At 41.3% G+C, this 17,852-nt stretch overlaps 1 protein-coding gene across 1 annotated transcript; it reads left to right on the forward strand.

Annotated features, from left to right (window-relative positions):
• The first annotated feature begins 1,190 nt into the window (after positions 1–1,190).
• LOC106094782 (uncharacterized) lies at positions 1,191–13,258 on the forward strand. Its single transcript, XM_059368722.1, has 2 exons — positions 1,191–1,229; positions 10,300–13,258. The coding sequence occupies exons 1-2, from the start codon at positions 1,191–1,193 to the stop codon at positions 12,796–12,798; spliced, it is 2,538 nt and encodes an 845-aa protein (XP_059224705.1). The 3' UTR covers positions 12,799–13,258.
• The last annotated feature ends 4,594 nt before the right edge of the window (positions 13,259–17,852 follow it).

Below are 17,852 nucleotides of genomic sequence, written 5' to 3' on the forward strand. Positions count from 1 at the left end.
TGTTCACATTAGACATACTCGGTTTAGTACCACACCACTTCATGCATTCTGTGATGGCCCGTATCTCCGCCTGCCGGACCGTATTATGGTCAGGTAGTCTAAAACATATCTCAGTCGCTTGATGTAAACCCCCGGGCCCACTCTATCCTCTAGCTTTGATCCATCCCTGTAACATGATCTTCCAGATGGCCATACTAGGGTTCCACAGTCAATCCAAGACTGTGCCGATGGCAGCAGTGCCTCGCACTCGACTTTAAGGTTCTTCTCAGGTATCCGATCGGATATCTCTTCCCTTACTTCCAGGTTTCCTATCCTCAATCCATTCTCGCATCGCCTTAAGTCTCATAGCCTCATAGTGGCTGCCTAACCCTTAATCTGTCGGATATCTAGAATAGTCCCCAGTGCTCTAGTCGCTCCGCCTATGCCAAGACAACATGTTCTCAGAACCTGTTGTATGGTCCTTATGTTGCACTTTTTCTCCATAGCAGCCCACCAAACTACTGAGGCTTAAGTAAGTATTGGTCTAATCACGCTCTCTCTCTAGGGTATCACAATGGTCCAAACTGGCCACCGAGTGAACTCACCTTTAGAGGGAAACCCATTCAACCTACCCGACGAAGGGGTGCCAAGAGTTCCGGCGTAGGTAAATTCGTGCTTGCGTGGGGACGGGCGGTTCTTCAACCCCCGCTCAGCTTTCTCCACTCCTCCTGTCTTTATCTTTAATTCGTGTATAACCTCTAGTACGAGGTCTCAAATTTTCTTTTTCTTTCCTTTCTCTCCATCTAGGGTACCACAATGGGCCAAACTAGCCTCCGAGTGAACTCACCTTTGGTGGGCAACCCATTAAACCTAACCTAACCTAGGTTCGAAATGGCGCCTGAATCCGAGAATAGTCCACTGGCTCTAGACTATTCTCGGATTCAGGCCCCATTTCGAGCCTAGGTTATGTTAGGTTGAATGGGTTGCCCACCAAAGGTGAGTTCACTCGGAGGCCAGTTTGGTCCATTGTGGTACTATAGAAAGAAAGGGAAGAGAAAGAAAATGTGAGATCTCATACTAGAGGTTATACACGAATTAAAGAAATAGAAAGGAGGAGTGGAGAAACCTGAGCGAGGGTTGAAGAACCGCCCGCCCCCACGCAAGCACGAATTTACCTACTCCGGAGCTTGTGGCACTCCCCCGTCGGAACCATGGTGTTCCCTCAACGAACCTCAGGAGACATACCAGAGGTACGTTTGCAAGTTCAGCCAGGCTTCCCAGAAGGTAGAAGAAAAAGAAAATGTGAGACCTCGTTCTAGAGGTTATACACGAATTAAAGAAATAGACAGGAGGAGTGGAGAAACCTGAGCGGGGTTTGAAGAACCGCCCGTCCCAAAGCAAGCACGGATCTACCTACGCCGGAGCTTGTGGCACCCCTCCGTCGGAACCATCCTGTTCCCTCAACGAACCTCAGGAGAGATACCAGAGGTATGTTTGCAAGTTCAGCCGGATGACAGAAGAACCGGCTTCCCAGAAGGAAGAAGAAAAAGATAATTTGAGACCTCGTACTAGAGGTTATACACGAATTAAACATAAAGACAGGAGAAGTGAAGGAACCCGAGCGGGGGGTGAAGAACCGCCCGTCCCCATGCAAGCACAAATTTACCTACGCCGGAACTTTTGGCACACCTCCGTCGGAACCATCCTGTTCCCTCAACGAACCTCAAGAAAGATATCAGAGGTACATTTGCAAGTTCAGCCAGATCAAAGAAGAAGCGGCTCCCCAGAAAGTAGAGCCTAAGTCTCTGCAGACCCGGACAGGAATACAGCAAGTGCTCACTAGTCACCTCCTCATCCTCATTGAGACAACACCTACAGATGTCATTGTGCGTTATTAACACGCGCGCCGCCATGCGGCCTATGGCACAGAGCCCAGTTATGACCCCTGTTAAGATACTCATCGACCTCTTATCGAACGCCAGCAATTCTCTCGTCCCTTATCCGGTCGATGACCGGCCATAGCGCCCTTGCAGTCCGGCACCATACACTGAGTCTCACCTCCCCACTGACGCCGCCCTGGCCATCCCCTCTACGGTGTTCAGTAGCTCGACATTGAGACAACACCTACAGATGTCATTGTGCGGTATTCCCATGCGCGCCGCCATGCGGCCTATGGTACAGAGCCCGGTTATGACCCATGTTTAGATACTCATCGACCTCTTATCGAACGCCAGCAATTCTCTCGTCCCTTCTCCGGTCGATGACCGGCCATAGCGTCTTTGCAGTCCGGCAACCATCCACCGAGTCCCATCTCGCCACAGACGCCGCCCGGTCCATCCCCTCTACTGTGTTCAGTAGCTCGACATATGACACGTTGGCAAGACCGATGACTGGTCTGCCCGGCGCATGCGAACACCACCTGGCGCACTCGTCCATTTCCTCTCATTCTCTAGAATTCCCTAATGCCCACGAACCCATGTCAGCATCACCTAGTGGGCCCGGACTCCAAGCAATCCGCCACGCATCTCGACCTCACCATCCTCGGCCTTGAGCGCCGCCATACTGTCTACATAAATTCTGAGTTTCGAGGGCGGTAAGCCCCAGAATTTCTCTTGCGGCCATTGCAATGGCACAGACTTCCGCCTGAAAGACCATACACCCGTATGGCAGTCTCAGAGACATACTGATATTGAGTGCATCAGAGTAGACCCCCAATCCAGTTTTTGACTCCATCTTGGAGCCATTTGTGTAGATAGAGGTCTAATCCTCCTCAAGTACACCATCCGCTTTGAACAAAATCGGATATAGATAGAGCTCCCATATATAACATTCCAGAAGTCAAATCGGAAGATCGGTTTATATGGAACTATATCAGATTATAGACCGATTCGGACCGCAATCGGAAATGCCAAATTTCAGCCAAATCGGACAAAAATTGCGGCTTCCTGGGGCTCAAGAAGTCAAATCGGAAGATCGGTTTATATGGAAGTTATATCAGGTTATACACGGATTCGAACCATACTTGGCACAGTTATTTGAAGTCATAACGCAAAACCACATGCAAAATCTCAGCCAAATCGGACAAAAATTGCGGCTTGTAAGGACTCAAAAAGCCAAATCGGGAGATCGGTTTATATGGGAACTATATCAGGTTATAGACCGATTCGGACCGTAATAGGCGCAGTTGTTGGAAATCACAACAGAATACCACACGCTAAATTTCAGCCAAATCGGACAAAAATTACTGCTTGTAAGGGCTTAAGAAGTCCAGGGAGATCGGGGTATATGGGAGCTATATCAGGGTTTTCACCGATTTGGTACTTGACATAGTTTTTGGAAGTCCCAACTGAATACCACGTGCAAAATTTCCGCCAAATCGGATGAACATTGCGGCTTCCAGGGGCTCAAGAAGTCATATCGAGAGATCGGTTTATATGGGAGGTAAATCTAAATCTGAACCGATATGGCCCATTTGCAATCCCCAATAACCTACATCAATATTAAGTATCTATGCAAAATTTCAAGCGGCTAGCTTTACGCATTCGACCGCTAGCGTGATTTCGACAGACGGACGGACGGGCGGACATGGCTAGATCGACTCAGAACCTCAAGAAGATCAAGAAATATATATTTTATGGGGTCTTAGACGAATATTTCGAGGTGGTACATATGGGAGCTATATCTAAATCTGAACCGATTTTAACCAAAATCAATAGCGTTCGAACTTAGGCCAAAAAAGTGGCATGTGCAACTTTTCGTAACGATTGGACTATAAACACGACTTGTGCCCTGACTTCTTAGGCAAAAAAAGGATATAAGAAAAGATTTGTTCGGCTATTAGAGCGATATTAAGATATGGTCCGGTTTGGACCACAATTAAATTATATGTTGGAAACCTGTGTAAAATGTCAGCCAATTCGAATAAGAATTGCGCCCTTTGGGGGCTCAAGAAGTAAAATAGAGAGATTGATTTATATGGGAGCTGTATCGGGCTATAGACCGATTCAGACCATAATAAACACGTATGTTGATGGCCATGAGAGGATCCGTCGAACATAAATTCAGGCAAATCGGATAATAATTGCGACCTCTACAGACTCAAGAAGTCAAGATCCTAGATCGGTTTATATGGCAGCTATATCAGGTTATGAACCGATTTGAACCTTATTTGACACAGTTGTTAAAAGTAAAAATAAAATACGTCATGCAAAATTTCAACCAAATCGGATAGGAATTGCTCCTTCTAGAAGCTCAAGAAGTCAAGACCCAAGATCGGTTTATATGAGAGCTATATCAGATTATGAACCGATTTGAACCATACTTGGCACAGTTGTTGGATATCATAACAAAATACGTCGTGCAAAAATTCATTCAAATCGGATAAGAATTGCGCCCTCTAGAGGCTCAAGAAGTCAAGACCCAAGATCGGTTTATATGAGAGCTATATCAGGTTATGGACCGATTTGAACCATACTTGGCATAGTTGTTGGATATCATAACAAAATACTTCGTGCAAAAATTCATTCAAATCGGATAAGAATTGCGCCCTCTAGAAGCTCAAGAAGTCAAGACCCAAGATCGGTTTATATGACAGGTATAACAGGTTATGGACCGATTAGAACCATACTTGGCAAAATTGTTGGAGAGCATAACAAAACACGTCGTGCAAAATGTCACTCCATTCGGATAAGAATTGCGCACTCTAGAGGCTCGGGAAGTCAAGACTCAAGATCGGTTTGTATGGCAGCTATATCAAAACATGGACCGATATGGCCCATTTACAATACCAACCGACCTACATTAATAAAAAGTATTTGTGCAAAATTTCAAGCGGCTAGCTTTACTCCTTCGGAAGTTAGCGTGCTTTCGACAGACAGATGGACGGACAGACGGACAGACAGACGGACGGACATGGCTAGATCGACATAAAATGTCGCGACGATCAAGAATATATATACTTTATGGGGTAACAGACAAATATTTCAAATAGTTACAAACAGAATGACGAAATTAGTATACCCCCCTATGGTGAAGGGTATAATAACTTCAAACTTTTAGCAAAAAATTTGAAAATTTTCCAAAGTTGATTTACACTGCTGCCATATACGCACATAATTTTTGACACATTTGATTGGTTCAAAAACACGTGCCGACATTACACATCCCTTTGTTTTGTCAAAATTAGATGATTCATGTTATGACACTCATAAATAGTTTTGACGGCCAAATTGTCACCTCAAGTGTCTGCTAAAGAAAAGAAAATGAGTAGCATAAATATATAAATTTGATTGAAATGAAAGAGTAAAGAGGCGTATGATTTTAATTTTTCTTTTTTTGGTTTCAATTTGAATCTTATTTTAAATTTAATAAATGTAGCTAAAATAAAGTTTTCGATTAGCAGAGGCAAATATAAAACTCAGAAAGCGGATAAAAATTGCATCATTCAGAACTAATAAGGCTTAGACACTTTTAATAAGGCTTTAAAAATTTCTCCCAACAGAAATCTGAAACAATAATGTGCAATGACTTACCAATTCTGTTCATTTTTTTCCCTTCCTAATGCTGGCAAGATTTGTGAGGTACTATGCCACGTAAAACTTCTCCCTAAAGAGGTGTCGCACTGCGGCACCCCGTTCGGACTCGGCTATAAAAAGGAGGCCCCTTATCATTGAGCTTAAACTTGAATCGGGCTGCGCTCATTGATATGTGAGAAGTTTGCCCCTGTTCCTTAGTGGAATGTACATGGGCAAAATTTGCATCTGAATTCCATATTATCTTTATTCGTCTGTGAATTCACGCGGAGTGTTTATGGTCATTTAAGTTTGGATGTTAAAGACTTATTTTAGCTTAAAAGACTTTATTGGAGCCCGATATTCTCATATGGATTTATGTTAAGCGAAGTGCCCCAGGGTGGTGGTTGGTGTGTTTAGGGGGTGATGTGGACCCCCAGAAACGTGGTCCCGTAATTGGGTTTGAATTTCTTTCCCTACTCCCAAATAAAGGGTGATTTTTTTGAGGTTAGGATTTTCATGCATTAGTATTTGACAGATCACGTGGGATTTCAGACATGGTGTCAAAGAGAAAGATGCTCAGTATGCTTTGACATTTCATCATGAATAGACTTACTAACGAGCAACGCTTGCAAATCATTGAATTTTATTACCAAAATCAGTGTTCGGTTTGAACACCCAAACACTTGGTCCGACAATAGGATATCTGATACGTTTTTACTCTTAAATACCTTTCATTTGAGTCCCAGGTTGTCGTGATTGGTCTATACATATATTTTTGTAGATTTTGGAAGGGGGCGGCCCCCCTAGGTACCCCTTCCGAATTTTGGATATAAAATTTTTTTTTGTAGGTTGCTATAAAAAAGCACACAAAATTTCGGTTAAATTGCACCACCCATCTCTGAGATCTGGCGATTCTGAAAATTAAGGTAAAGGGGAGGGTCCGCCCCCCTTCAGATATCCAAAAATTTAGCACCCTATTTTGCACCACGGGAACATTATGCAGCATCTGTGAAAATTTCAAGAAAATCGGTTCAGCCGTTTCTGGATCTATAAGGAGCACACAAACAAACCAACAAACAAACAATCAAACAATCAAACAAACAATCAAACAAATCAACAAACAAACAAACACAAATTGATTTTTATGTATAAGAAGAAGATTAGCTTTGCACAGTAAAGGTACACCGATCAGAAGCTACGATACTCATCATCAAGTTTGTGTCTTAAGTCTTTTGATTTGTTATACCCTACACCACCACTGTGGTATAGGGTATTATAAGTTTGTGAATTTGTTTGGAATGCTAAGAAGTTTAAGAGCCAGACCCATTGATAAGTATACCGATCGACTCAGAATAACTTTCTGATATGATTTAGCCATGTCCGTTTGTCCGTCTGTGTGTCCGTCCATAGATTCTTGTAATCAAGGTCGTATTTGTTGTCCAATCGTCACGAAACTTTATACATGTCACGTTTTTGGCTGAAGAATGAACACTAACGATTTTGGTAAAAATCGGGTCAGATTTAGATATAGCTTCCATATATATCTATCGCCCGATTGCCACTTAAATGACCGTAGTTACTACAATTTTCAACCGATCTGCACAAAATTTGGCACGGATTGTTTTGTTACTGATCTTAACATATCTGCAAGATTTCATCAAAATCGGTTCAGATTTAGATATAGCTCCCATATATATCTATCGCCAGATATTCACTTATATGGCCGTAGGTACTACAGTTTTCAAACGATCTGTGCAAAATTTGGCACGGATTGTTCTGTAACCGATCGTAACATATCTGCAAAATTTTATCAAAATCGGTTCAGATTTAGATATAGCTCCCATATATGTGTATCAGCCGATATCCACGTAAATGGTCGTAGTGACTACAATTTTCAACCGAGCTGCACAAAATTTGACAGGGATTGTTTTGTTATTGATCTTAACATATCTGCAAGATTTTATCAAAATCGGTTCAGATTTAGATATAGCTGCCGTATATATATATATCGCCCGGTATCCACCTATATGGTCATAGTACCTACAATTTTCAACCGCTCTGTGCAAAATTTGGCAAGGATTGTTCTGTTAATGATCTTTACATATTTGCAAGATTTTATCAAAATCGGTTCAGATTTAGATATAGCTCCCATATATATCTATCGCCCGATATTCACTTAAATGGTCGTAGCTACTACAATTTTCAACCGATCTGCACAAAATTTGGCACGTATTGTTTTGTTAGCGATCTTAATATACCTGCAAGATTTTATCAAAATCGGTTCACATTTGGATATAGCTCCCATATATATGTATCGGCCGATATTCACTTAAATGGTCGTAGCTACTACAATTTTCAACCGATCTGCACAAAATTTGACACGGATTGTTTTGTTATCGATCTTAAAATATCTGCAAGATTTTATCAAAATCGGTTCAGATTTAGATATAGCTCCCATATATAAGTATCACCCGATTTGCACTTAAATGGCCGAAGTAAGAAAAATTTTCAAACGATCTGTTAGGAAAAAGTCAGTTCAAGTTTAGCTCTCATATACACATATCTATTGCCCGAATTAATAATTTTTTGAGTAGGTGTAGGGTATTATATAGTCGGCTCCGCCCGACTTTAGCTTTTCTTTACTGGGTTTTCCCTCGAATTATTGCTTTTTTTAAGAAGACACAACATTTTCACCTTTTCTAGCATTATGCTCGAATTTATAATTGTAGCGTAGGTGTAGGGTATTATATAGTCGGCTCCGCCCGACTTTAGCTTTTCCTTACTGGTTTTTCCCTCGATGTATTCTTTTTATAAGAAGACACAACATTTTCACCTTTTCTAGCATTATTAGTGACGTATGTTTGTGTTTATTGTATTTTGTTATTTTTTTTTTATTTAAAAATTCATTCTACTAAAATACAAATCAAAAGACTTAAGACACAAACTTGCTGGTTTTGATATAATCCCTCATAAATTCGTTTCCTACAAACCCATTGTTACCAAGAAAAAATGGTTTATTTTAGTTTTTTTTTTTTCTCCAAACACTTGTAGTCTCCCTCATAATTGTAATCATATACCAAATCGGCATGTGGGTTCATTTGACGAGGTACTTTTGCTAAGAATACTGACACATGTTCGTTGCAAGCCATCAGCAAACATGGCAGAACGGTAGCCCCCAAAACTTTGCTTAAATTTTCCGAGGAAAATGAAAATAAAAACCATAGAAATCTTCCAACACCCACAACAATTGAAAATTAACAACAGAAAAAAAAAAAAACAACAAAGAACAAAGCCAAGTAACATCAGCAAAAATAATGACATTGTTCGGCATAGAAACCACCAACCGCAAAACATGTGTATTTTTGGGCTTACACAAAAATTTTTCACACTCGTGGAAAAACACAAATGTGCCACGCATATTAGACGATGCGTGTACATTTTTGGCCACAGAAAAAGAGGAGTGCTAAAAAAATAATAGCTTAACATCATATTTGTTTCAAATGTTGTGAACAGTTTTTTTTGGGGGGGAGTCAAAAAGTGCACAAATCGAGATCGGTTTTTTTGTTTTTTTGTTATTGCTATTTCTACAGTTTAAGTGTGAATACCAACAGCCTTGAGATTAATGAATTAGAAGTTGATTGAATGAGAAACCCCAGCACACAAAGGAAAACCCTATTTGATATAATTTAACAAAACCAACAATGGAACTAATGTTCCAACTTATGTTACGCTATAAATAATTGAAATTATGACACTTGTTTTCAGCAAAAAGACAATTTTAATGTGCTGAGGAGAAGAGCCACCATTAGTGCTAAATCACTTTTTAACATTCTTTAAAAGGCTTGACTTGAGCAACAACTTCTAATAAAACATTGAAAATAAATGATGCGATGCGGCTGTGGGTGTGGGTGGAAAATGAATTCTGCACTGAATATAAGGACAGAGGGGTATACAGAAGGGAAGAAGAATTAAAACTGGAAATTAGCAAATATTTCCGTAAAATTTGTGGCGTCTTCATTGTCAACTTAGAAACGCTGACATTTTGTTTATGCCATAGCCAAAGGGCAAACTTTTCCTCATGGCGTAGAGTTTCCTGCCACTCATTTTTTTTCAGAATCACTTTTCAGCTTCATGCCCATGGTATGCTAAGAAAATTTTAAAAGAAAATTTTTGCAGAATTAAATTTTCATAGCCAAAGTTTTTGCAATTGGATTACTACTCCTTATAAATAATCCCAAAGTTATTAACAACGTACGCCACTGATTACCCAACTAGAATTGTTCTAAGATTCATTCCAAAAAATTATTATGGCTGATTTTATAACAACTTGGGAACAAAATGAGTGGGCCAGAGATGCATGCTAAACATTTTACTTAGAGCGTGAACATTATGGAAGCAAAAAAAAAGAAACGTGTTATACGTCACACATAAGTTCGTGGTCATCATCGCTATCAAGCTGTTGAAGTCAATTCGAAGAGGTTTCCGGTAGGACGGACAACATCTCAAGCCTCCACTAGGGAAAAAAGGCTGTAATAGTTCATCTCCATCTACTTTGAGGCAAAAGAGATATTGAAGTTGCCAAAGAATTTTGTATGCCAATGAAAAGTTCAATGTTTGAGTTCAACCGAAAAGCAACTAAAGGTTGCAAAGCAAAGAAGAGAACAAAAAAAAACATACACACACACACATTTATACTAAAAATCATTGCTTGATGGTTTTAGCAAAAAAAAAAAAAAAAAAAACATACAAAAATCATTTCAAACTTTTAACCATTGTTTGCATTTTGTTTTCTTTTTTTTTTTTGCAGAAAAGTTTGCTTGTACCGCTGTTGCTGCTGGGCATCGGCAGCATATGTGAGGCCCAGTATTACTATGAGCCTGTCTCAAATTATTTGGTTCCCGATCATCATGCCTCATCGGGTGGTGGTGGTTATGCTTATCCCAAACCGCCAGTGAGCTTTGACTATCCCCAGCAACCAGGTTATTCCTATCCACCACCAAAAACTCCTTTTGATTTGCCGCAAAAACCAGCGCCACAGCCCACCAAGGGATATTCGTATCCCACACCAGCAGTGAAATTTGAATTGCCACCCAAGACTACACAAAAACCCATTCTGCAACCACAAACCACCAAGTCCGGCTATGCTTACCCCCCACCAGCAGTGAAGTTTGAATTGCAGCCAAAGACAACACAACAACCCAGGTCACCACCACAGACCTCTAAGCCAGGTTATTCCTATCCCACACCAGCGGTGAAATTTGAAATACCACCTAGAAGCACACAAAAACCAATTCCTCCGCCAACAAAGTCGGGTTACTCGTACCCAACACCTGCACTGAAATTTGAATTACCTGTCAAAACCACAGCGAGAGCAACGACTGCCCCACCGCAACCCACCAAGTCGGGTTATTCGTATCCCACACCTGCAGTGAAATTCGAATTACCACCCCAGACTACACCAAAGGCAACGGCTCCACCGCCAACAAAGTCAGGCTATTCATACCCCACACCTGCAGTGAAATTTGAATTGCCAGCCAAAACCACTCCCAAGGCTACTGCACCACCCCCAAAGCCTGGCTATTCTTACCCCACACCTGCTGTGAAATTCGATTTGCCAGCCCAGACTACACCAAAAGTTATACCGCAGCCTTCAAAGCCTGGTTACTCGTACCCAACACCAGCTGTTAAGTTTGAGACACCAGCCAAAACCACACAGAAACCTTCATCACCACCAACCAAATCTGGTTACTCTTATCCCACACCTGCTGTGAAGTTTGAATTACCATCAAAAGGCACCCCTCCACCAGCACTGCCTTCTAAGCAGGGCTACTCTTATCCCACACCAGCGATAAAATTCGAAATACCTCCCAAATCCACACTAAGACCAACTCCACCTACTCAAGCTCCCACCAAATCGGGGTACTCTTATCCCACACCAGCGGTAAAATTCGAAATACCTCCCAAATCCACACTAAGACCAACTCCACCTACTCAAGCTCCCACCAAATCGGGGTACTCCTATCCCCCACCAGCTGTTAAATTTGAAACACCACCCAAAACCACGCAGAGACCAACAGCTCCTCCTCCACCACCAACCAAATCGGGCTACTCCTACCCCACTCCAGCTGTGAAATTTGAGTTGCCACCCAAGACAACACAAAGACCAACAGCTCCTCCTCCACCACCAACCAAATCGGGCTACTCCTACCCCACTCCAGCTGTTAAATTCGAAATACCACCCAAAACAACACAAAGACCAACGGTTCCTCCTCCACCACCAACCAAATCGGGCTACTCCTACCCCACTCCAGCTGTCAAATTCGAAATACCACCCAAGACAACACAAAGACCAACGGTACCTCCTCCACCACCCACCAAGTCAGGTTACTCTTATCCCACTCCAAGTGTGAAATTTGAGTTGCCTCCCAAGACAACACAAAGACCAACGGCTCCTCCTCCTCCACCACCCGCCAAGTCAGGCTATTCTTATCCCACACCAGTAGTGAAATTTGAATTGCCCCCCAAAACCACACCCCGACCAACAGCTCCACCTGCTCAACCCTCAAAACCAGGCTATTCCTATCCCACACCGGCCGTTAAATTTGAAATTCCAACAAAACCACCACAAAAACCAGCACCAAGGCCCACAGCACCACCAACACAGCCTGCCAAACCGGGTTATTCCTATCCCACACCTGCTGTGAAATTTGAATTGCCTAGCCCGAAAACCCCAGGCTACTCCTATCCTACTCCCGCGGTGAAATTTGACATTCCAACCAAGGCAACACCAAAACCTACAGCACCTGTGAAATATGTGGTCCCCACCAATTCTGCTCCGCCACAAAAACCAGGCTACTCCTATCCCACACCAGCTGTGAAATTTGAAATACCCACCAAACCTCAACAGAAGCCCACACAGGCCACTTTACCTCCACAAAAGCCAGGCTATAGCTATCCCACACCTGCTGTAAAATTCGAATTACCCACACAAAGATCTACACCACCGCCTCCACCAGCAGCCAATAAGACACCAGGTTACAGCTATCCTACCCCAGCTGTGAAATTCGATCTGCCTACAAATCGCCCACCTCCACCACAACCACCAGCGAACAAGACACCTGGTTACAGCTACCCTACACCAGCTGTAAAATTCGATTTGCCCACAAATCGTCCTCCTCCACCTCCCCCAGCACCCAGTAAAACAGCTGGTTATAGTTATCCTACACCAGCTGTTAAATTCGAATTGCCAACTCCAGCCCAAAGTGGTTACTCATATCCCAAACCCGGTATTCCTTTCAATTACTAACCACACACACACACACACACAAAAAAGCCCCCAAAAGGCGCAATGACCAGGACACGAAATTGTGATTATTTAGCCGCAACATTTGGATACTCGAATTAGCGGCTGAATGAAAAAACTTCCTTAAACTTTTTTTTCTCTCTCTGTATTTAGTCTCAACTTTTGTTATTGTTTCCTTGCCCGTTAGTGTTGCAACGTATGTGAGTATCTGCAAAGACTTAACCCGTCCAAGGAACTCAAGTTACTACTCTCCTCCGACACTCAAGGCGAAACACATAGTCATTAAATATAAATTATGTTTAAAAAAAATGTTTAGTGAACATTTGTTTGCGAAATTTAGTCTAATACTCGATGTGCAAAAGAATTGAAACGAAAAGACCACAAATCAAATTCCACTGTAATTTAAGGCTAGCCATTAAGAAACGAATAAATTTTTAAATTAAAACACAAAATATGAAATATGATAAAAACCGATTTTTTTCAATTTGAGAATGATGGGTATTGAGGAATGGTGGGTACCTTGCAATTGGAACACCTCAAAATAGAGAACATTTTTCTCTGGGTATGTCCATCACTAAGCAGATTTTCCTTAATCTTGAGGTTAGGATTTTCATGCATTAGTATTTGACAGATCACGTGGGATTTCAGACATGGTGTCAAAGAGAAAGATGCTCAGTATGCTTTGACATTTCATCATGAATAGACTTACTAACGAGCAACGCTTGCAAATCATTGAATTTTATTACCAAAATCAGTGTTCGGTTCGAAATGTGTTCATTCACCGTAACGTTGCGTCCAACAGCATCTTTGAAAAAATACGGTCCAATGATTCCACCAGCGTACAAACCACACCAAACAGTGCATTTTTCGGGATGCATGGGCAGTTCTTGAACGGCTTCTGGTTGCTCTTCACTCCAAATGCGGCAATTTTGCTTATTTACGTAGCTATTCAACCAGAAATGAGCCTCATCGCTGAACAAAATTTGTCAAAATTTGAACACATTTCGAATCGAACACTGATTTTGGTAATAAAATTCAATGATTTGCAAGCGTTGCTCGTTAGTAAGTCTATTCATGATGAAATGTCAAAGCATACTGAGCATCTTTCTCTTTGACACCATGTCTGAAATCCCACGTGATCTGTCAAATACTAATGCATGAAAATCCTAACCTCAAAAAATCACCCTTTATATAAAAATCAAATTGTGTTTGTTTGTTTGTTTGTTTGTATGTTTGTTTGTTTGTATGTTTGTGTGTTCCTTATAGACTCAGAAACGGCTGAACCGATTTTCTTGAAATTTTCACAGATGGTGCATAATGATCCCGTGGTGAAAATAGGGTACTGCATTTTTTGATATCTGAAGGGGGAGCGGACCCTCCCCCTAACCCTAATTTTCAGAAACGCTAGCTCTCGGAGATGGGTTTTACGATTTAAGCGAAATTTTGTGTGCTCTCTTATAGCAACCTACAAACAAAAATTTGGTACCCAAATTTCGGATGGGGTACCTAGGGGGGCTGCCCCACCCTAAAACCTACCAAACATTGATTTAGACCAATCACGACAATATGGGACTCAAATGAAAGGTATTTAGGATAAGAAAACGTATCTGATATCCATTTGTCGGACCAAGTGTTAGGGGGACCACCCCAAGCCCCTAAACACCCCTAAATCGGACATATTTACCGACCATGGCAATATGGTACTCAAATGAAAGGTATTTGCGAGTACAATACGAATCTGATAACCAAATGTGGGACCACGTTTCTGGGGGTGGACCCCTTCCCCAAAACACCCCCCAAACAGGACTTATGTACTGACCATGGGAATATGTGACTTAAATAAAAGGTATTTGAATATAGAATACGAATCTGATATCCAAATATGGGACCAAGTGTTTGGGGGGACGCCTCTCACTAAAAATATCCCCCAAAGGGGACAAATTTACGACCATAGCAATATGGAGCTCAAATGAAAGGTCTTTGGGAGTAAAGCACAAATCTGATATCAATATTCGGGAAAAGTGTCTATGGGGCCACCTCACCGCCAAAACACCACCCAACCCCCTAAATCGGACATATTTACCGACCATGGCAATATGGGACTCAAATGAAAGGTATTTGCGAGTACAATACGAATCTAATAACCAAATGTGGGACCACGTTTCTGGGGGGGTCCCCTTCCCCAAAACACCCCCCAAACAGGACTTATGTACTGACCATGGGAATATGGGGCATAAATAAAAGCTATTTGAATATAGAATACGAATCTGATATCCAACTACGGGACCAAAAGTTTGGGGGGCCGCCTCTCCCCAAAAAAATCCCCCAAAGGGGACAAATTTACGACCATAGCAATATGGGGCTCAAATGAAAGGTCTTTGGGAGTAAAGCACGACGTCGATATCAATATTTGGGAAAAGTGTCTATAGGACCACGCCACCCCCACAACACCACCCAACCCCTAAAACAACCCCTAAATCGGACATATTTACCGACCATGGCAATATGGGACCCAAATGAAAGGTATTTGCGAGTAATATATGAATCATATATCCAAACGTGGGACCACGTTTCTGGGGGTGGACCCCTTCCCCACAACACCCCCCAAACTTATTTACTGACCATGGGAATATGGGGCTTAAATAAAAGGTATTTGAATATAGCTTACGAATCTGATATCCAAATATGGGACCAAAAGTTTGGGGGGACGCCTCTCACTAAAAACATCCCCCAAAGGGGACAAATTTACGACCATAGCAAGATGGGGCTCAAATGAAAGGTCTTTGGGAGTAAAGCACGAATTTGATAAATTCCCCTAAACCAATGGCTTTAAATGGGGTTTAAATAAATGGTATTTGAAAGAAGAGCACGATGCTGATATTTTTTCAGGGCTAAGTGTCTGGGGGACCACCTCACTCCCCAAAACACCCCTAAATCGGACATGATTACCGACCATGTCAATGTGGGGCTTAAGTGAAAGGTATTGGGGAGGAAAGGGAGTACCCTTTCCCCAAAAACAACCCACAAACAGCAATTATTTACCGACCGACGCAATATGGGGCTCAAATTAAGGTATTTGGGAGTATAATACGAATCTGATATCTATAAGTGTGGCCATGTATTTGGTGCACCACCCCTTCCCCCAAACCACCCCCCAAATTGTAAAAACTTACCGACCCTGGTAATATGTGGCTCAAATTAAAGGTTTTTGGTATTTAAAAACGAATTTAAAAAACCATTTGTGGCCAATTGTCTGGGGGACGCCTCATCCTATAAACTCCCCTTAAGCCAATGACAATATGGGGTTTAAAAAATGGGTTTTAAGGGGAGAGCACGATGCTAATATTATTTTAGGGCCAAATGTCTAGAGGACCACCTCACCCCACAAAACATCCCTAAATTGGACATACATATCTACCGATCTGGGCAATTTGGGGCTCAAATGAGAGGTATTTGGGAGTAGGAAAAGAAATTCAAACCCACTTACGGGACCACGTTTCTGGGGGTCCACATCACCCCCTAAACACACCAACCACCACCCTGGGGCACTTCGCTTTACCTAAATCCATATGAAAATATCGGGCTCCAATAAAGTCTTTTAAGCTAAAATAAGTCTTTAACATCCAAACTTAAATGACCATAAACCCTCCGAGCGAATTCATAGGCGAATAGTGATCATATGGAAATCAGATAAAGGCACAAACTATTTTCGTAGCATGGAATTTCACTCAAAGCTCTTTAATTGTTAAAAATAAATATTTAAAAGGATAATTTTGTTCCATATAAAGTAAAATAAGGCGCAGCGGAGCGGGCCCTGTCCAGCTAGTATATATATATATATATGAGAGCGGTATCTAAATCTGAACCGATTTCCATGAAATTCACCAGTAATGTCGAGAGTCAAGAGAAAATCCTAACAAATTTCAAGAGAATCGGTTAACAAATGACCATTTTCTTGCATTATTACTGCAAATCAGACGAACACATATGTCGAAGCTATATTCAAATCTGAGGCGATTTTTTCCAATTTCAATAGGCTTTGTCTCTTTTCTGAGATGCCCAAATGCATCTCAGAAAAATTGTAAACAAATCTGTTTTCAGTAACATAAGCAAAGCCAAACTTGTATTTCTATGCAGCTGTCTTGTCGACTTCAAAATCGATTATTCAACCTTTTAATCATTGAAAGTCGGCTTCGACTTTTTGATTTATTTACACAAAAAGTTAGCTTATCCATTAGTCGAAAGTTCACTTTTCGACCCTAGCCTACATATCTAATTTATATATGTGCGTAAACTTTTCTTACCAACTGTATGAAACCATAAAGCGCAGCAATAAGTTCAAGGCATAGCATAGGGCTAAACAAAATCTTCCGGTGGGCACATCGGCAATCATGCACACAAAGTGCTTGATGTATATACATCAAACTAATCAGCCCGAAGGTATGCAACATTTAATTTCCCTTTTTTCTTCCATAAATAAAAATTTGGCTGTTTCGAAAGTTTAAAAAGATTAAATTTATGTCCGTCACATCACATCAGCAAGAATTTTTATAATTTTTTTTAAACTTTCTTATCCCTATTGTGGTAAAGACATCATCATCACTTTGGAAGTTGGCAACAATATTTTAGACGAATTGATTGATTTTTGATATTTAGCAAAGCAAAAATTAAAACGACAAAATGTGACGTGGGAAAAAAGTGAAAGTAAACAGGTCCATCCATCCATATGAGGCTTTTGATGTTTCCTATAATAAACCGTAAATCTTGGGATCGATGAATGATAACAAAGCAAAAGCACCACATGAAGCAAGCACACAAAGTTCGATACCATTATTTATGGCCACCGTTAAGAATTATGAATAATGCCTATGAAAGAAATCTTTGCAAAAATTTTCTTTCCAATCTGGGCTATAATCTTCTTCTGTACTTCTTGTTGTAGGCAAACTTGCAGAACTATTCTGAATTTTTAATTAAATAGAAATTTTTTGGTATAAAAAGCTGTGTTAGCCTAGGGGAATTTATCATTTTGAAGTCACCAAACTTTAGGATATTAACTC

Source organism: Stomoxys calcitrans, chromosome 1 (assembly GCF_963082655.1).
Source record: "Stomoxys calcitrans chromosome 1, idStoCalc2.1, whole genome shotgun sequence".
In the NCBI taxonomy this organism is placed as follows: domain Eukaryota; kingdom Metazoa; phylum Arthropoda; class Insecta; order Diptera; family Muscidae; genus Stomoxys; species Stomoxys calcitrans.

Coding starts and splice junctions, on each gene's coding strand:
- LOC106094782 (XM_059368722.1), top strand. CDS start 1,191: ATGGTGTTCCCTCAACGAACCTCAGGAGACATACCAGAG. Junction 1,230..10,299: donor CCTCAGGAGACATACCAGAG/GTACGTTTGCAA, acceptor TTTTTTTTGCAG/AAAAGTTTGCTTGTACCGCT.